A 16,051-nucleotide genomic window follows, 5' to 3' on the forward strand; every position below is an offset into this window, starting at 1 on the left:
GGAATAAAAAGGACTATGACACAGTAACTGTTAACAATATTAAGCTTATGTGTAATTCAAGAATGATTCAATCTTTAAAAAGAACTTCTTGGGGTTTGACTCTTCTGTAAATTAAAAGAGCCCGAGATATTAGCAACAAAAGCTTTTTGCGATGTGTAAAACTTGTTTGGATCCTGTTTTCAACAAACCAACTATAAACAAAAAAACAATTATTGGACTCAAGGAGAGTTGAACAAACCAGATATTTGGTGGTATTAAAAATTATCGGCTGAGCACAGTGGCCCACGCCTGTAATCCCAGCACTTTGGGAGGCTGAGGTGGGCGGATCACGAGGTCAGGAGATCAAGACCATCCTGGCTAACATGGTGAAACCCCGTCTCTACTAAAAATACAAAAAATTAGCTGGGCGTGGTGGGGGGCACCTGTAGTCCCAGCTACTTGGGAGGCTGAGGCAGGAGAATGGCGTGAACCCAGGAGGCGGAGCTTGTAGTGAGAGGAGATCGCGCCACTGCACTCCAACCTGGGCAACAGAGTGAAACTACGTCTTTTAAAAAAAAAATCATTAATTGGCCGGGCGTGGTGGCTTACACCTGTAATCCCAGCACTTTCGGAGGCCGAGGCGGGTAGATTACGAGGTCAGGAGTTTGAAACCAGCCTGGCCAATATAGTGAAACCCCATCTCTACTAATAATACAAAAAAAATTAGCCTGGGGTGGTGGCACGCACCTGTAGTCCCAGCTACTCGGGAGGCTGAGGCAGGAGAATCACTTGAACCCGGGAGGTAGAGGTTGCAGTGAGCCAAGATCATGCCACTGCATTCCAGCCTGGGTGACAGAGCAAGACTCCATCTCAGAAAAAAAAAAAAAATTATCATTAATTGGCTGGGTGCGGTGGCTCATGCCTGTAATCCCAGCACTTTGGGAGGCTGAGGTGGGAGGATCATGAGGTCAGGAGATCGAGACCATCCTGGCTAACATGGTGAAACCCCATCTCTACTAAAAATACAAAAAATTAGCTGGGCACGGTGGCGGGCACCTGTAGTCCCACCTACTCGGGAGACTGAGGCAGGAGAATGGCATGAATCTGGGAGGTGGAGCTTGCAGTGAGCCAAGATCGAACAACTGTACTCCAGCCTGGGTGACAGAGCGAGACTCCGTCTCTAAAACAAAACAAAAAAAATTACCATTAATTCTTTAGGTATAGTGACAGTATTATGGTTAGGTTTTTTTATTTTCTAAAAAAAGAGATCTTTCAGCAATTCACAGTAAAATTATAAAATGATATCTGGGGCCGGGCACGGTGGCTCATGCCTGTAATCCCAGCACTTTGGGAGGCCAAGGCGGGCGGATCACAAGGTCAGGAGACCGAGACCATCCTGGCTAACACGGTGAAACCCCGTCTCTACTAAAAAAAATACAAAAAAATTAGCCAGGCGTGGTGGCGGGCGCCTGTAGTCCCAGCTACTTTGGAGGCTGAGGCAGGAGAATGGCGTGAACTCGGGAGGCAGAGGTTGCAGTGAGCTTGAGATCGTGCCACTGCACTCCAGCCTGGATGAGAGAGTGACTCCGTCTCAAAAAAAAAAAAAAAAAAAAAAAGTTATCTGAGATATAATCTGAAATAATCCAGGATGGGGGTTATGGATAGAATATATATGAAACAACAGTGGCCACGAGTTGATGAATGGCTAGGTAGAATATGGGGATTCAGGGTACTACTATCCTCTCAATTTTTAAGTTTGAAATTTTTGGTAATTAAAAGTAAAACACACACACACAAAGTCCTTTTGCAAGACAAATACCAAAGATAAACTAGCCACTGTCTTTTGAAGAAAGTGGTATGAAAATCAGGTGACAAAGATAAGGATCTAGGAAAAAACCACAAGAGCCCTCCTTCTAAAGAATCATCAATGGCAGTCAAATCACACTGGATATTGTCATCAGAACCTAAATAAAGATAATAGTAAGTAAGTTTCATATGGAGAAAAGACTGAATTTATCTGAACTTCACTAGTAAATGTTTACCAAGGTTCTTCTGAAAACGTAATGGATGACAGTGGTGCATAACAGAAACATACAATTCTTTAAAAGGTTTTATAATGTAATATGTACAAAAGAATATATATGTGAACCCATTACCCAACTTAAGAACTAGAATATTGCCAAAACTGATTAGCCAACTATATGCTTCTTCTGGATTCCATCTCTCTGCCTCCACCCCATCCCCCACCCCAGAGGTGGCCTTTATTCTCAAAATTATATTACCTTTACCTTCTTTTTATACAAACACACAGTTTTACCACAAATTCTTAAAAAATATATTGACCACCATATTGGATTTAGTATCCTGAAACTTACTTTTTCAAAAAAATCTGAACATTCATGGAAGATTCTATAGAGCACAGATTACTAGCTTTTGAGTTAAACTTGGTGTACCCTAGCTCTTTTCACTTTCTAGGTATGTGATCTTGGGGAAATTATTTCCCCATCAAGTTCAGCTTCCTCTTTTATAAGTGAAATAACACCTGTTTCAAAAGACTGTTATGAGGATTAGAACAATATACAAAAAGCACTGTTAATGGTATATAGCAGGTGCTCATAAATGGTAGCTAATGTTGCTTAATGTTAAGCATGGCTTATAAAGATGTAGCAAATTAAATTCTTTTACTTAACAGAAAATATTATCTTGTTATCAAGCATTTCCTTTATATAAGGCCGCTGGAAAACTCCTTAGAGATCAGTCTATGCATGGTCAATCTCCACAGCTATCACCAGAAAGAAGTACTGTTCATCTGATCTTTGACTTTGCACTCACAGGTTTACAGAGGCAACTATGTCACATGGACGCTGTTCACCAGGAAAGAGTCTAATCCATCAAACCATTTATTCTAGGTAATTGAAAAGCTGACAAGGTCAATTCTGATGAGATGAGAATTCATGTTTGCACTCAGAGGTAAAAGACTATAGCATTCTGCTTTCCTGAAACCGACTGAGGCTTCCATGGTCTTCTCAAACATTCCCCTGTGTGTCCCAGCTCTACACATGGAAGGCAGAAAGAACACAGTAATGAATGCTAGCTCTGGGCCTTGGCTCTGCTGCTTACTGCCTGACAATGCAAGTACTAAAGTTCTCTAATATTAATTTCATCATCAGTAAAATGGAGATAACAAAAACTTATCCTTATATTAATAGATAATTATAGTCTTGATTGTGGCTCTAAGATAGTTTCAATGGAGATCACTGATCTAGTATTAATTTCTTGAACTTTTATCTTTCTCGAAATGCTCTAGATGCCTGAATTTAAAAGTGTGTGACTAGATCATGAAGTGAAGAACTTCTCTAAAATGGTTTTTGCTGTTAATATTCCTTTAACACATAATGCTTTGGGTATTAACTCAGGTGTTAAAAAGAGCTATTTTATTTTTCAAGGAAGGAATAAGCACATCTGGCAGAAGAAAACTGCTAAGAGAAATTCTGAGGTGGGGGGCTCCTTAGCATGAAGGTACAATGAATAGGGATAACTGAAGTGAAGGCAAAGTCAATATTAAGAGAGGAACAAGATGGGAAGAGTAAAAGCACTGAGAATTCATGCAGACGCACATTGCAGTCAGGCTGCCATTTCATATGCCACATCATACAGCAACTTTATCAATGCAACCTAGTGGAGCTGACATGAGGAAATGTTCCACAGAAAAGTTGAACAAAAGTTGTTAGAAGACAACTGAAGGCTGGGTGCGGTGGCTCCTGCCTGTAATCCCAGCACTTCAGGAGGCCAAGGCAGATGGATCACGAAGTCAGGAGTTCAAGACCAGCCTGGCCAAGATAGCGAAACCCCACCTCTACTAAAAATACAGGCGTGGTGGCACCTGCCTGTAATCCCAGCTACTTGGGAGGCTGAGGGAGAGAACTGCTTAAACCGAGGAGGCAGAGGTTGCAGTGAGCCGAGATCATGCCACTGCACTCCAGCCTGGGCGACAGAGCGAGAATCCATCTCTAAAAAACAAACAAACAAACAAAAAAGAAGACAACTGAGACCACAGGGGTTGCAGAGAGGAGCTCCTACATTATTAATCCCAGAGGAGTAAAATGCATGCAGTGTAACGTAAGTCTGGGGTGGAAACACTGGTCTACAAGTTCATCCAGTAGCTAAGAGTATGTATGTCAGTACTGTGGGCATTCAAATAAGATAATGTCCTCTCCAGAAAACAATGAACAGTTCTAGGGTGAAGCCGACTAAAGAAGAATCTACTTTATAGCTGATAAGACCTAGTGCCCAGGATCTGTTCCAAAACATCCTTCCTTAAATGTCTTTGCGTTTTGTTTTATAAGCTGCTCCTGTGACTTTGGTTTCCTCTGTCAAAAAATATTTCCACAGCAACGAAAAAGAATTAAGTACATTTTGTATTATTTGTGAAAGTTAAAAACTATAAGCAATGTCGTGAATATAAATAATTTCAAACGGCATGTTAGATGACGTTTATGATGTAATACGGGGGGGCGGCAAATATAAACACAGGAGACAGATATAGATAGATAGATAGATAGATAGATAGATAGACAGACAGACAGACAGACAGACAGACAGACAGAGAGACAGACAGACAAACATGAGCAGAATCCCAGATATGTATCAGCCGAATCCTAATACTGGGAGGGAAAGTGCTTGCTCTTGCAACCTACCAGAAAGAATAAATATAGCAAAATATATGTATTTCACTCGTTGGTTTCATTTCTATTACTTTTCTATTCAGTGGAAGAAGGTACGTTTTTAAATTCCCAGTTGCTCTGGAGATACATCCCAGTTCCTTTAAACATAATACTTTGGGCATCCAGCCCCTGCTGACCCCCGGTGACCAGGCCCCACCTCCTCTTCATTCTATCTCTAGCCTCTTCATCCAGTCAGCAATAGCAATGCTTTTTTTTTTTTTTTTTTACAGGAATGGAACAGCATGGAGGCAATGACTTCTTTATCCTTTCTACTTGCTGCCCACCCACCCTCTCAATTCTACATGGATTTGAATACTCTTTTCCCCACATCAGTGCCACTTCTGTTCACACCGATTAGACCTTTCTGCAGGATCAGCACTGCTTCTACTTCAAGAAAGAAAAGCTTTGGCAGTGTTCACACAAGAAGGGGGCTGCTGGCCCAGGCTGCATAAATCTGGAAATTTTGTGAGAACTGATGGGTGAGTGAAACAAACCCTGGAAAGCACCTTCAAGGCAAAAAGTAAATCACTTATAAAGAACTTGTATAAACTATAAGAACAATACTGAGATCCCAACAGACACTGAGGCAAACTTCAGAGAATTCTTCTTCGAAGAAGAAATATAAATTGACTTTTTAAAAAACAAAAAATGTCAACTTCACTACTAATCAAAGAAACATAAAGTACAATGAAATGCCATTGGTTACTATCTATTACTATGCCATATATTTTTAAAAAGAATATCCCTCAGTATTTGGAGGCAAAAGGAATGCTCTCATAAGCTACTGGTAACTTTATACATATAATCTAGTAATTACACTTTTAGTAATCCATATTAAAGAACTACATTACAAGGCTCATTGCTAGTTTAGATTTTTTTTTTTTTCTTTTTTTGAGACAGGGTCTTGCTCAGTCACTCAGGCTGGAGTGGAGTGGTGCAATCACAGCTCACTGTAGCCTTCAACTCCTGGGCTCAAGTGATCTTCCCACCTCAGCCTCTGAAGTAACTGGGACTACAGGCATGTACCACCACATAAAGCTAATTTTTTATTTTTTGCAGAGATAGTGTCTTCCTATGTTGCTCAGGCTGGTCTTGAACTTCTGGCTTTAACTGATCCTCCCACCTCAGCGTCCCAATGTGCTTGGATTACAGGTGTGAACTACCATGACTGACCCTAGATGTTTATCTTTAATAGAAAAAAAAATAGGTTAAAAAAAGTCATGCCCAATATTAGGGGAACAATTAAGCAAGAAGCCCTCCCTTACTCCACCAATCACCAATCAGATTTAATACCTTTCTTTGTGGGTGGTTAGTGCTTACATTTTAGCACTTCGACTGAGTTGTACTATACATAGTCATACCCAAGTCTGTTTCCCTTGCTGGACTGTAAACTCTCTTGAGTATAAATTTGAGATCCTATTCAGCTCTGTATTATATCCCTCACCATCTTTTGGGTCTTTTAGGCCCCTCCTCCTTACCCTCAGCATCCAGCACAATATTTCACTAACAGCAGGATATGAAAAAATCTTAAGGTGAACCACTATAAAAAGCAATTAATCAATGACTTTAGAGATAAAATAATTTTATATAGAAAAAGACATATAAACACTTAAGAGGTATGAACAAACACTAAATTTAGAACTGCCTTAATTCAACCATAATTTAGAATAAGCTCAAATTCCATGAGAATGCAGGAATGAGTATTAGATCAAAGGAGTCAGAGTAAGCAGTCATGTCCCTTTACCTTTTCTCCGTCTTCCTGCCTCAAACATACATGAGAAGCCTAGAGATGCAACGGGTATCCTGAAACCGTGAATCAAGCCACAAGTTTATGACTGTAGCACCAAAGGCAAAAGCCTGATCCTCAATTATGTCAATGAGCCAACTGCCTCACTCTGGACTTGTGATGTGAGGAGAAAGAAATCCCACGTGTTAAACCCACTGTTAATGATGTTTTCTGTTATTGTGACTTACAGAATTTTCTGATAGATACTAACAGAATTTCTCATAGTTAGTAAAAGGGTTTTCCTTTACTTGTTCTGACTTGTACCCATCTACTTGGTTACAGTGACTACACCATAAGTGGACACTTCAATCAAGAAAGGCCTATCAGAGTCTTCCTCTAGACTAACCTATGGTCTGAGGGAAAAAAAAATTCTTTCTTTCCATTAAAAGCTATGGCTGCTGGCAGCCATTTTGCTTGTCCCTTAAGAAGAGGCCATCTGTTGAACAGAGACCACTGGATTCAAAGATGGAGAGACATTATCTGAGCTCCCAGATCCAGCTCAGCCTAAGCCCTAACCAGACTTGCCAATTATTACACACATTAACTTGGTTTTTTTGCTTAAGGTTACTGAAATCATATTTCCAACACCTGCATCCAAGAGTCCTATATACCACAATGGGGGTAAACACACAAATAATTATTTTAGTAACACACAGCAATAATTCTTTGAGTTGAAAAAAATGCTGTTCCATAATGTTGACCCACATAATTCATACAAATGTTAACCCACATGATTCAAGTTACATTTGTCATTCTCCAACTGCCCACCATTTCCTTTCATAATGCCCACACTATAACTACACTGAATTGCTTGTTCTTTCCTACACACTCTTCACATTTTTCTGTTTATGTGATTTTAGCCTACCGTTCTCTTACATTAATACCCTTCCCTCTCAATCTCTAATTGTATTTCCTCTGAAACACTACAGTATTTTTATTTGTATGTCCCTTAGTAGTTCTGACCTTGCATTACAGTTATGCATGTTCATGTCTTATCTACCTAATTGAACTGAATGTCAGTGAGATCAGGGCCCATATTTGATTTGTATATATCCCCACAGGTCAGTCTGTCCCCAAAATCCGTATTACTTCTATGAAACCTAGGCTATTTCACAATTGTCAATATCTCAGTAACTAGGTACCAGTAGCAATGCAGCAATATACTTAATTATCCTGGGTACCACAAAGGCCACATTAATATAAGTGAGAAGACTGGACAGGGTACAAATTACATTTAGGTAGGCATATATAGAACAGAACAAGTCCCAACTTTGTCTAATTTAAGAAATAAGTTTTACTTAGAGATACTGAGGTCTTACACATTTTTGCTTAGTCACAAGTCAAGCCTATTTTAGGCCTTGGTCCTTCTCTGTTAACTCTCAGGCATATCTATAATAAGAATTCCTACCTCCTCCTACCTACCCACCCATCCACCATTATTTTTCCAGGAGATATCCCCGAAGAGAAAGTCCACTCCTAGCAGTATCCTGACTCTAAGACACGCCCTCTATCTAGACTCAAAGTGTATATAGTTAATGCCTTCAGCTTCCCTAACTCTCCTATAATCTATTTCTCCCTAACTTATTCTTACCCCTTTGACTCTTATGCCTTGCCTTTCTTCTTTCCCTTAGTTCTACCCAACTAGTGGCTTATCTTTTATGTCTCATCATCACACAGAAACACAGACCTCAGAAAGACTACACAGACATGAAAGCACAGTCAATAATAATAGCAGCCACCGTTTACTGCATACCTATTACATGCTAGTCGCAATGCCTGGTACTTTACAAAGTGTCTGTGATTCTCATGGCAATCCTCATACTAATTTTACAAATGAGGAACCTGATCCTGAAAGAGACAACTTGTCAAATATTAGCCAGTTAGGAAATATTACAGCTGAGCTGCCTAGTTCTAAAACTGACATTTCTTCTACTTTATCATAGTGCCAAAAACAAAATATTGACTCTATTTTCCCAGCTTCCACCCTTGTCCCACAACCCAATAATCTACTGTCCACATAGTAGCAACCAGAGTGGAGTGATCCTTTGCTTAAATATTATTCTTTGCTCAAGTCCCTCCAGTGGTTCCTCCCTTGCTCAAGGAAAAGCCAAAGTCCTTATTATGGCCTAAGAACCCTGTGCTCTGTCCATCTGCATTCCTCCCCCGTTACCTCTCTGGTTTCACTGTTTATCTCTCCCTTACTTACTCTAATCCAGCCACATTCAACCTGTTCACACCTCAGGGTTTTTGCATTTATTGTTCCTTCTACCTGTAGCACTCTCCCCACCTCACAATCTTCTTAGTTTATTCCCTCACTTACTCTAGGCCCCTGTTCAAATGTCATCTTCTCAAGGAGACCTTCCCTGATCACCTATTTTATATTGCTACCTCCTGAGACCTCAGTATTCCCTATTCCCCTCTCCCTCTGCTTTACTTTTTTCTCTGAAGTACTTATCACCACTTGAAATATTGTATATTTACTGTTTTCTTGTCTGCCTCCCACTACTAGAAAATAAGCTCCATGAGAACAGGGACTTATATTCTGTTAATTGTATATTCTGCTCACTGTATCTGTTATATAGTAGGTATACAATAAACATGTATTGAATGAGTAAATGGGGGCTTTTATTCTCCCTAGGTGTCTAACACAATTGGCCTTAGATACATTTTCCAGAAAGTAAATGCAAAGGCAATGTGCATTTGTTCTAGTCTAGATCAATGTAGTCAATCTTCTCCCCTCAAACATTACCTTTAAAGAGCATTCCCTCGGCCAGGTGCAGTGGCTCACGCCTGTAATCTCAGCACTTAGGGAGGCCGAGGTGGGCAGATCATGAGTCAGGAGATCGAGACCATCCTGGCTAACATGGTGAAACCCCATCTCTGCTAAAAATACAAAAAATTAGCTGAGCGTGGTAGCAGGCGCCTGTAGTCCCAGCTACTCGGGAGACTGAGACAGGAGAATGGCATGAACCTGGGAGGCAAAGCTTGCAGGAGCCGAGATCGTGCCACTGCACTCCAGCCTGGGCGACAGAGCAAGACTCTGTCTCAAAAAAAAAAAAAGAAAAAGAAAAAAAGAAACAAAAGCATTCCCTCTAATTTTTCATAGTTCTGAATAGACAACGTCATTGAGCAAAAAACTGAGTAGACTGAGCCAACTTAACCAGTGCGCAGTATTATAATCAAAACTTACAGCAAAGTTAGTCAGACATATATTTAATGATATGCATAATTGTTATTGTGCTGCACGGTAAGTAGGCATAAATAGTAGACACTTTATGTAAATGATTCTAATTGCTATTTCTTTTACACAGCCAAACCAAGCACATCTAGGATCCGCTTCAGGGGAAGACAGGAAGGAGTGAAAAGCTAGATACTTAATACTGGGAGGTTAAGTCCTCTCTTATTCCACCCCTTAAGCATTGGGCTAATGGTCTCCCAGCTTGGCTTATGTGTCTTCAAGAAAAGTAACTTGCCAGGCATGGTGGCCTAGGCCTATAATCCCAGCACTTTGGGAGGCCAACGCAGGAGAATCACTTGAGCCCAGGAGTTCAAGACCAGCCTAAGCAGCATAAAAAGACTCCATCTCTACAAAAAATAAAAAATTAGCCAGGCGTGATGGCATGCACCTGTGGTCCCAGCTACTTGGGAGGCTGAGGCAGAAGGATCACTTGAGCCTGGGAGGTTGAGGCTGCAGTGAGCCATGATTCTACCACTGCCCTCCAGCCTGGGCTACAGAGTAAGACCCTGTCTCAAAAAAAAAAAAAAAAAAAAAAAAAAAAGGGAAAATTACTCCTTTCCTTCCACAGTAAAAAAAAAAAAAAAAAGGCTTCCTTTTACAAAAGATTTTAAAACTAGGTTGGGAGCCTGGCCTCTGTCTCCAGTCATATAAAGCTAAGAGGAACCAGCACAATCACTAACTTCTGTCTCTGGCAAAGAAGATGGGGCAGGCAAGCTGGTGGGGAAACCAAGTAAAGAGATCAAACATACTGAGTACCTATTGTACACCAAGTACACTAGCAGGTGCTCTGCATAATTCCTCTACTTCCCCAACCCACCTATACCCCCAAGCTCTGTTCCCAGGAAAGTAGAGGAACATGCAGAGAGTAGAATGGTTCCAGTGAGGGCACCCTGCTCCCTCTCATAGGGCCTGAAAAATCAACAGAGAGCTCTCTTAGGAAGATTAAGACGAAGCTATTGTTTAGTGGCCATTTCCCTTGCTTCTTATCTTATCTAAACCCATAGGAGGGGAAAGGGCCCTCTACCTTGCTATGGGTTTATCCAGACCTAACCAGCCTGCAAAGCCAAGGCTAAGCCCACTCTTTCTGGGATCTCATCCTTATTCACTGCAGCTCTCCTTTCTCCCACTGTCAGGGACATTTACTTGGGTACACAATTATTCACTTGTGTCATCTTTTAATTAATTTCTTGGGGAAATGCTTATTTCACCATTGATAATGCAAGCTCCTTGAAGAGAGAAATCTTAAAACTTCTTTAGTAAGCTTCATAAGGCCTAGCACCATTAAAAAAAAAAAAAAAAAGTGCAATGCCAGGCAAGGTGGCTCAGGCCTGTAATCCCAACACTTTAGGAGGCCAAGGCATGATGCCTGCTTGAGCCCAGGAGTTCAAGACCAGCCTGGGCAACATGATGAGACCCTTTCTCTACAAAAGAAAATATAAAAAACTAGCCAGGCGGGGTGGTGTGTGCCCATAGTCCCAGCTACTCATGAGGCTGAGGTTGGAGAATCACTGGAGCCCAGGAGGCAGAGGTTGCAATGAGCCGTAATTGTATCACTGTAATCCAGCCTGGGTGACAGAGTGAGACCCTGTCTCAAAAAAAAAAAAAAAAGAAAAGAAAAGAAAAGCTCCAAAATATCTGGATGAATTAAAAGTAAATATGAAGTAATAGGTGATAGAAAAGAAGCAAACTTCTGGCTCTAGGTAGACACGTTGGCATTGAAAAGAAAGATGTAGTACAGTCATGTGCCACAAAAAGACATTTCAGCCAACAACGGACCATCTATATGATGGGGGTGCCATAAAATTATAATACCATATTTTTACTATACCTTGTCTGTGTTTATATGTGTTTAGATACACAAATACCATTGTGTTACAAGTGACTACAGTGTTCAGTACAGTAACACACTGTACAGGTTTGTAGCCCAAGATCAATAGGCCATACCTTATAGCCTAGGTGTGTAGTAGACTACACCATCAAGGTTTGTGTAAGTATACTCACTCTATGATGTTTGCACAACAAAATCACTTAATGACACATTTCTCAGAACACATCCCCATCACTGAGCAACACGTGACTATATTCTAAATTTGTCTTCTAAACTGGTTTTTATAACAAATTTCCCTATGAAAAAGAAAGTGTGACTGTCATTCAGGATATAGCAGACATCTTCACATGGAGGTCTGGGGTATTCGCATCAAAGCTATAAAGGCATATGATGCCAAGAATATAGGGACTTTCTGTTGTATCAAAAAGCACATTTACATCATCATATCTGAAAGTCTGCGATATCCATAGTGTAAATCCAACTGAACAGCATTAGACGGGGTCACTGATCCTGGACACAGCAGAACAAGGAGAACCTGAAATGTCCTCCCTGAATGGATGATGATGATGATAAGACTCAGTCTACTTTGCCCACCTAAATGGCCTGGTTCTAGTGGCATAAGTCTGAAAATTGGTTTGAGAAAATTCAGGAACAAGCCTGAATCAATTTCAACCACAAGGATTTGGGGATGTGAGTTTGAGTTCTCTCACCACACTCCAGTAAGGAAGACCGGCTTAATAGCAATTATCTTGTAATTAAACGATATCTGACAGTTATAAATGCCAAAGCTTCCTATTTTAGCACCAACTAGTGGAATTCAGTAAGGGAGATGTCAGTAGAAGCTATCCTATACTACTCCTTACTTGATCATTCTGACCTGAAGGAGGTCATCTATTCCTAGAGCTCAATGGGGCATTCAGTTTCTCAAACTCATTTATTTCTGGACCTTGATGTTGTGTTGAATAAGTCATTGACTCAGATACCCAATACCAGCTGTGTAAGTGCTTAGTAAGACAGACAAGATAGTCTCTTTCCTTTGAAATGCTCAGCCCCAGAATTCTTTTAGTCACTGGAACGCTCAGCTAAAAAAAAAACAATCAGACTAAAGAGCTTTGTCAAATTAAAACTGCATCTAGATTGCAGTCCTTCAGTGCTCTGCCACTAAAAGTGGTTGATAGCCAGATTTAGGTCCTCAACTTTCATTGTCTTTAGGGACTACAATGCTATGCATAGAGACCCTTAAAAAAAAATCTCTGACATAGTAATTTCACTACTGGGAATGGTAACAACAGCTAATAGTTCTTATGTATTTACTATGTGCTAGGTACTGTGTTAAGTACTTTCCTTAAAACACCTCATTTAACCTCACAAAAACTGAACAAGGTAATTATTATTATTTCACAGATGCATAAAGGGAAGCTTGGAAATTAGCACAGGGTCACACACTAGTAAGTCAGTAACAGAGGTGGGACTCAAGCTCAAACTGACTGGCCCTCCAGAGCCTACCTTACTGTCACCCTATATGGGAACATATCCTTGGGAACTAATCCCAAAATACAGCGACAATTTTAGGCTAAGAGGCTCAGTACCGTGTGATTATAACACAGTAACTTGAAGCATTTCAAATATGTAATAAGTAAATGACAGCAATCCAGGTTACCAAATATTATGTAGGCATTAGAAATATTTTTATAAATAACTTTGTGACATGATGAAATATTTACACTATAAACAGAAAAAGCAGAATATAAAATTTTACAGTCAGACCTCAACTACGTCAAAAATTTATCTGCACATGGAAAGAGCTAAATTTACTGCTAAATAAAAAAGACAAGTTGCAGAATAATATATAGAGAGAGCTATATATAGCATGGTCCCGTTTATGTAAATAGTGCCTAATTTTAAGTATTCAATAAATGTCAGCCATTATTATTACGATGAACATGTACTACTTTATAATCAGAAAAATCAACAAATTTATTAAATTAAGTGTTTATGTACTTCCTTATTTAATAACTAAAAAGTATATTACTTCAAGAAAAGTAAATAACATGTGCCTTGCCTCTCTGGCAATCTTAATTTAAAAAACACTTCACAATTATACAATGTCACATTTAAATACACCTAAGTTACAGGAATCAAGTAGCACTGAGAAGAACACTGCAACACTTCCAATTACCTAGGTTTACATTCAGCATGTTAGACCACAGAGAGCTGTGCTGACACGACTATATTTAGAGTTTAAAATCATAAACAGGCCAAATCAGAGGTGGTATTTCAAGGGCTGTGATTAACAAGATTTTCTTGATCAATGTCTTATGCTGTCTGAAAACTAGGGATTTTGGTACAGACTTTTTTTTTTTTTGAGATGAAGTTTCACTCTTGTTGCCCAGGCTGGAGTGCAATGGCACGATCTCGGCTCATTGCAACCTCTGCCTCCCGGGTTCAAGCAATTCTCCTGACTCAGCCTCCTGAGTAGCTGGGATTACAGGAGCCCGGCACCACGCCTGGTTAATTTTTTGTATTTTTAGTAGAGACAGGGTTTCACCACGTTGACCAGGCTGGTCTTGAACTCCTGACCTCAGGTGACCCACCCGCCTCAGCGTCCCAAAGGGATTACAGGCATGAACCACCGCGCCCAGCCTCTGGTACACTCTTAAAGAGATAAACCAACAGCTCCTCGGTAACTCAGCAGAGATATGATATGTAGGACATGAATGTAAACTAGGGATATTTTTCAGCTGCTGTCTCTAGGTAGAATTTCTATTAAAACAAACTACAAAAAGAGGGAAAAAACCTACAAGGGGTTTATTTTGAATGAAAAATGGGCAACTCTAGAACTTAGTTCAAGTTCCACAGGAATCTCAATATTTGAATACATAAGTTGAAATGCAAGGTCCACTGCACTGCACTGATTTCTAGCCTACCTATGTAAAAGAATAAGTTAATACGTTAAAAGATGGGCCAGGTGCAGGATGGGCGTGGTGGCTTACACCTGTAATCCCAACACTTTGGGAGGCCGAGGCAGGTGGATCACAAGGTCAGGAGATGGAGACCATCATGGCTAATATGGTGAAACCCCATCTCTACTAAAAAAAAAATACAAAAATTAGCTGGGCATGGTGGCAGGCACCTGTAGTCCCAGCTACTGGGGAGGCTGAGGCAGGAGAATGGTGTGAACCCAGGAGGCGGAGCTTTCAGTGAGCCAAGATCGCACCACTGCACTCCAGCCTGGGCGACAGAGCAAGACTCCGTCTTAAAAAAAAAAAAAAAAAAAAAAGGTTGGGCCAGGTGCAGTGGGTCACACCTGTAATCCCAGCACTTTGGGAGGCCAAGGCAGGAGGATCACTTGAGGCCATGAGTTCGAGAGCAGCCTGGCCAAAATGGCAAAACCCTGTCTCTACTGAAAAAAAGTACAAAAAAAATTAGCCAGGCACGGTGGCGCAAGCCTGTAGTCCCAGCTACTTGGGAGGCTAAGGCATGAGAATCGTTTGAACCTGGGAGGCGGAGGTTGCAGAAAGCCAAGATCGCGCCACTGCAATCCAGCATGGGTGACAGAGAGAGACTCTGGCTCAAAAAACAAACAAACAGAACAAACAAACAAACAAAAACATTAAAAAATGAAAGACTTTTCCCTTCCCCTTCTCCTGAGGCATGTGTAACAAGACAAAATACCTGCTAAAAGTAATGATGAACATAAAAGTACTAGAAAAATAACTAGATAGAAAAAACCCAAGACCAATAACAACTTTAACTTTGAAGAACAGCTATGTTTTTTCCCTGCATTGTAATGTATAGGATTATAAAACCACCACACAAAAAAGTAAGAGTTTGGCTGTCCTGGTGGGTCTTTACCTGTATCTTCCTCCATCAGACCATTGCAGTACATGGCATGTCGTTCAATCTTTGTGGGTGGAAAGTGTTGGTCACATAGCGGGCAGGATACCTGGTTACTGGATGAGAAGGTAGAAATAGCTATTTCCTTCTCAGCATCTTCCTTGTTACCAACCTGAAGAACATGACAAACAGCAATCATAACAGCTTTAGTTCATATCATTCCCTACAACGAACTGCAAGAGACTCCACCCCATATTTCACTTACTTTCAAAGAGACAACAACAGCTTATCAAATTCAGGAGTAAAGATTGAGAGATACTACTGACAGAGTCAATACTTATTCAGTGCCTTATACTGCCAACTATGTATTAAACACTCTACATGTATTACTCGTCTATATGTAAGTTTATATATTACTCGTTTATATGTAAGTATATTTATACTGACAACTATGTATTAAACACTATATGTATTACTCATTTAATCTTACAAAGTTATTAGCACACTCCTTTTTTACACGTGAGAAAAGTACTTGTGTAAAACAGTAAAGCAATTTGCAAAGTCACAGAACAAGTAAGTGGGAGTGTTGAGATTCAAATGAAGGACTAGAATCTGCCTCAAAAACTTGAGGGCACTGATCTCTACCACATTGTAAGGCA

At 40.3% G+C, this 16,051-nt stretch overlaps 1 protein-coding gene across 20 annotated transcripts in view; it reads right to left on the minus strand.

Moving 5' to 3' along the window:
• UIMC1 (ubiquitin interaction motif containing 1) overlaps positions 1–16,051 on the minus strand; it is a 117,886-nt gene that overhangs the window by 23,533 nt on the left and 78,302 nt on the right. For all 20 annotated transcript variants that reach the window (XR_010156804.1, NM_001280463.1, XM_063810163.1 and 17 more), the window contains 1 exon segment: positions 15,411–15,564. Coding sequence is in view for 19 of the 20 variants with exons in the window: in NM_001280463.1 (NP_001267392.1) it covers positions 15,411–15,564 (154 nt within the window). In the remaining variant the exon portion in view is untranslated.

Source organism: Pan troglodytes, chromosome 4, assembly GCF_028858775.2.
Source record: "Pan troglodytes isolate AG18354 chromosome 4, NHGRI_mPanTro3-v2.0_pri, whole genome shotgun sequence".
NCBI lineage: Eukaryota > Metazoa > Chordata > Mammalia > Primates > Hominidae > Pan > Pan troglodytes.